Here is a 3,851-nt window from a genome sequence, read left to right as displayed (position 1 = left end):
TTGAACAGCATTGTTGCTCCATCCAAGCCTTTTTGCTATTAAAGAAAGCCTACTACAGATGATTTCTGCGTAGGCGTGCGTTAGCTTGAGATACTCATAATTATTCCTTGCTGTGCAAAATTTCCAGCACCTCAAAAATGAATGAAGTTTTCCTTTTTTAGTCTTCCATGGGTAATTGTAATGGCCCATGATTTGTCCCAAACCTTAGCTGTGCAGAAAACACTACCCAATGTTCCTTTATTTAAAGTCCTAAGTCTCATAAATCCTTTGTGTCCCCATGTTCTTGGCATGTGCAACCATGCTTCTAAGCTTTTTACTCCTATCGAGTACTTATCCTCGATCCCCTCCCTTTGTTTAACACACCAGTAGAGAGAGTGCATTGGATTTGTGTAGGTTGCTGCATTTGAAAAGTTCTTTATGATGAACTTTAATAAAGCTTCATTATTTTCAGATACAACCTGCTGTCAGAACCATGTGATGCACTTTGTATCCTTCTATTGTATTCCTAAAGACTGATTCCCTGCATGTGCATTTTGTTTCCTATTGTATATTGAAGATATCCACCTACAGGTCACTTCTGCAGCATTATGGATGTTGGGTTCATCAATGATTCTGCTATATTTGACCTCGATGTCATGTGTCCATCCTTTGTGTGTTGTTGAGTTCCCTACACTATTGGATACTTTATGTTCTCGACTATGATGCTGCATTGATGATTTCTTTCTCTTAGCCTTCTATTTTTTTTAATGGATTGCCAGTTCAAATAATTGATTTTCCTCAAACTTATGCATGTCACCTTTCCTCCTTCAAGGGATTGAGCACAAAGTACTAATACCACCCATAAAAGTCGTATTAAGTGACATGGCTTGAGCATAGTATCGATTCCTGCAAAAAATAACCCAAGGTTAGTAAAATAACATTTGTTGACTTCCTTTCCTCCCCTAGGATTTGAAATCATCCCCTTTGCCCTTGTGTTAACCTCTCCTTCTACTGCCTCGAAGCCTTTACTCTCAGAAATGGACATTGCATTTTGTCTCCATTAACTAGTCTTCTGCCTTGTGTATCCAGCTGATGAAAAGAGTGGCATTCTATGACTTCTTGATCAAGAGCATAGTTTGCCAAATGATTAGCTAGCTTGTTCCCCTCTCTGAAAATATGTGTTATCCTGCCATTGCACAGCATTAGCATCTGCCTTATCTCTTTCACTTCCTCCTCAATAACCCATGGTGGTTTCCACTCCCTTGTGATGACCTTCTTAAGCAGTATAGAATCAGTTTCTACCCATATGTTATTCATCTCATTAGTCAAATAATGTTTCAGGGCCTCCAAAATTGCCCTTGTTTCTACTTGAGTGTTTGTCAGCTCTTGAATTTCTTTTCCACACGAATAGACTAGATCTCCTTCCTCATTCCTCAAGTAAAAGTCAATTGAACTCCTACCTGGATTACCTCTCGAGGCCATATCAGTGTTAATTTTTGTTCAACCTGTCATAGGAAGTTCCCATAAAACCTTGTTGAACTTTAGTTTGGGAGTGTAGTTCTCCATCATTCTAAGTATATCAGGCCATCTGAATGGTCTCGATCAATGCCTGGCTTCCTTAGTTTAATAAGAGATTGAATAGTATTGCAGACTTGGTATACCACTCGATTGGTTGACACTGCCTCACCATGCTTGTTGTTGTTCCTCCTTTTCCATAGTTCCCACACAATTATATTAGGCAGTGCTTGGAATATTGGTTCGAGTCTCGGAATTACCTTTGTTGTCCAGCATTTCACAATAGCCTGATGCAGGTTTAAGCCCTCAAGAGATAATCTAGCATGAGAATAGAAGTAAGACCAAACCTTTAAGGCTGTGAGTGATCGATAGAAAACATGGCTTAATATCTCTTCCTTTGGCATTACACACCACCAATATTTAGATGGCATGTAGTATCTCATCCTTCTAATTACATCATCAAGTGGTAGCGTACCTTTCCATAGTTTCCACATAAAAAATGAGATCTTAAAAGGCAATCCTTTAACCCATATCTTTTCGTGTGTAGTAGCTGGATCTTTCCTTCTCCTCAAATATTCCCAAGCTGACTTAACCGTGAATTGACCTCTTGTTTCCAAACACCAGATAGGTTTGTCCAGTTCATCATTCATTGATGGATCTTGTATGGTGTGCATAGCTAAGTCACCTGGCAATATTTCTCTAATTTTATGTTCATCCCACTGCCCTTCCACAACAACATAACTCACATTATGGATTATTTCATCAACTATAAACTCCGGGGGAATTACAAAGTAAAGGGACCCCAAGCATGTCCAATTGTCAAACCAAAATAGGGAAGATCCCATTTTTAGTTTCCAGAAAATCAGATGTTCAGTAGAGTCTCTGCGTTCCAACATTTTTCTCCAAACGTGTGATCCACCTCTCCAAGGAACAACAGTTGCATGCATCTTCTTCAAATATTTTTGACTCATAAAAGAGCCCCATAAAGATGGCTTAGTCCTGAAGTTCCACCATAGCTTGCAAAAGAGAGCATTTGACATATCATTTAAAAATCCCACTCCTCCTTCATGTTTAGGTAAGCATAAAGTATCCCAAGATGCCCAATGTCTAGCTCTGCCATCAATAGAATTGCTCCAGTAGAATCTCACAAATAACTTATGTAGTTTGTTTAAAACATAGGCCAGTTGATTTACTGCAGAAAGTAGATGAATTGTCATGGTTTTTAACACACTGCTGATTAGTACTGCCCTTCCTCCGATAGATAATAGTTTCCCTTTCCACGCTTGGAGTTTATCCAGCACTTTTGATATCAAATCTTCATAATACTCCATTTTTCTCCTTTTGTAAAAAATAGGACAACCCAGATAGATTAATGGGAAATCCTTTCTCTGTATACTAGTTATTACTTCAATCTTTCTAACAACTTCATCCCTTGTAGAATGGTGAACATAAACTACAGATTTTGCCTTGTTGATTAGTTGTACAGATGTTGTTTCGTAAGCATTTATAACTTCCATAATCAATCTTAAAGAAGTAGCATCTGAGGATGAGAAAATGATTGCGTCATCTGCATAAGCAAGATGGTTGATCTTAGGGCTCCACTTCGGCATTCCGAATCCACAAAAGTAAAGATTATGATGTAAAACATTTATACCCCTTGACATTGCCTCTGCAGCTAGTATAAATAGTGTAGGTGACAGAGGGTCACCATGCTTCACCCCTATGGTTGACTTGAAAAAACCATGTGGTTGGCCATTAACTAGAACTGAATACCAATTATTTGATACAATCCTAAAAATCAATCCAATAAACCATTCAGAGAAACCCATCTTCCTCTAGATCTTTGTGAGAAAAATTCAGGAGAGTCGATCATATGCCTTCATCATATCTAATTTTAGAACTACATTAGGGCCTGCCTTTGTCCTCAATCTAATGTCAGTGATTATTTCTTGAGTGAATAATACATTCTCAACAGTACTTCTACCTTTTACAAACCGTGCTTGCTCATCAGATATAATATTAGGAATTTTATCCACTAGCCTCTCATGAATAACCCTCGATATGATTTTGTTAGAGAAATTACTCAAGCTAATTGGCCTTAAATTCGAGTAGTTCTGGACATCCTTCTTCTTAGGTAGTAGGACCAAATTTGTATGAGTCACAAATTTGGGTAGTTCGTACCCATAGAAAAAAAGCCTGCACCATGTCTAGTATGTCTCCCCCAATGATTTCCCAACAATCATGAAAGAAATTACCATTGAATCCATCAGGTTCCCCTGCACTGTCCCCATTCAAACCAAACACAGCCTCCTTCACTTCCTCAATTGTTGGATGCATTGTAAGCTCACAGTTCTGCA

The 3,851-nt window shown here is 38.4% G+C and overlaps 1 protein-coding gene across 1 annotated transcript; it reads right to left on the bottom strand.

The window, feature by feature from the left end:
• Positions 1-987: 987 nt before the first annotated feature.
• LOC104241765 (uncharacterized) lies at positions 988-1,461 on the bottom strand. Its single transcript, XM_009796699.1, has one exon. It carries the CDS (start codon positions 1,459-1,461, stop codon positions 988-990), a length of 474 nt encoding a protein of 157 aa, XP_009795001.1.
• Positions 1,462-3,851: the final 2,390 nt, after the last annotated feature.

This window comes from Nicotiana sylvestris, chromosome 1 (assembly GCF_000393655.2).
Source record: "Nicotiana sylvestris chromosome 1, ASM39365v2, whole genome shotgun sequence".
Lineage (NCBI taxonomy): Eukaryota > Viridiplantae > Streptophyta > Magnoliopsida > Solanales > Solanaceae > Nicotiana > Nicotiana sylvestris.
Note: the sequence above shows the minus strand (reverse complement) of the source record. Positions and strands in the feature narration are given on the sequence as shown.

What these genes read in the sequence shown, in the direction of transcription:
- LOC104241765 (XM_009796699.1), bottom strand. Translation starts at nt 1,461, where the DNA reads ATGGCCTCGAGAGGTAATCCAGGTAGGAGTTCAATTGACTTTTACTTG.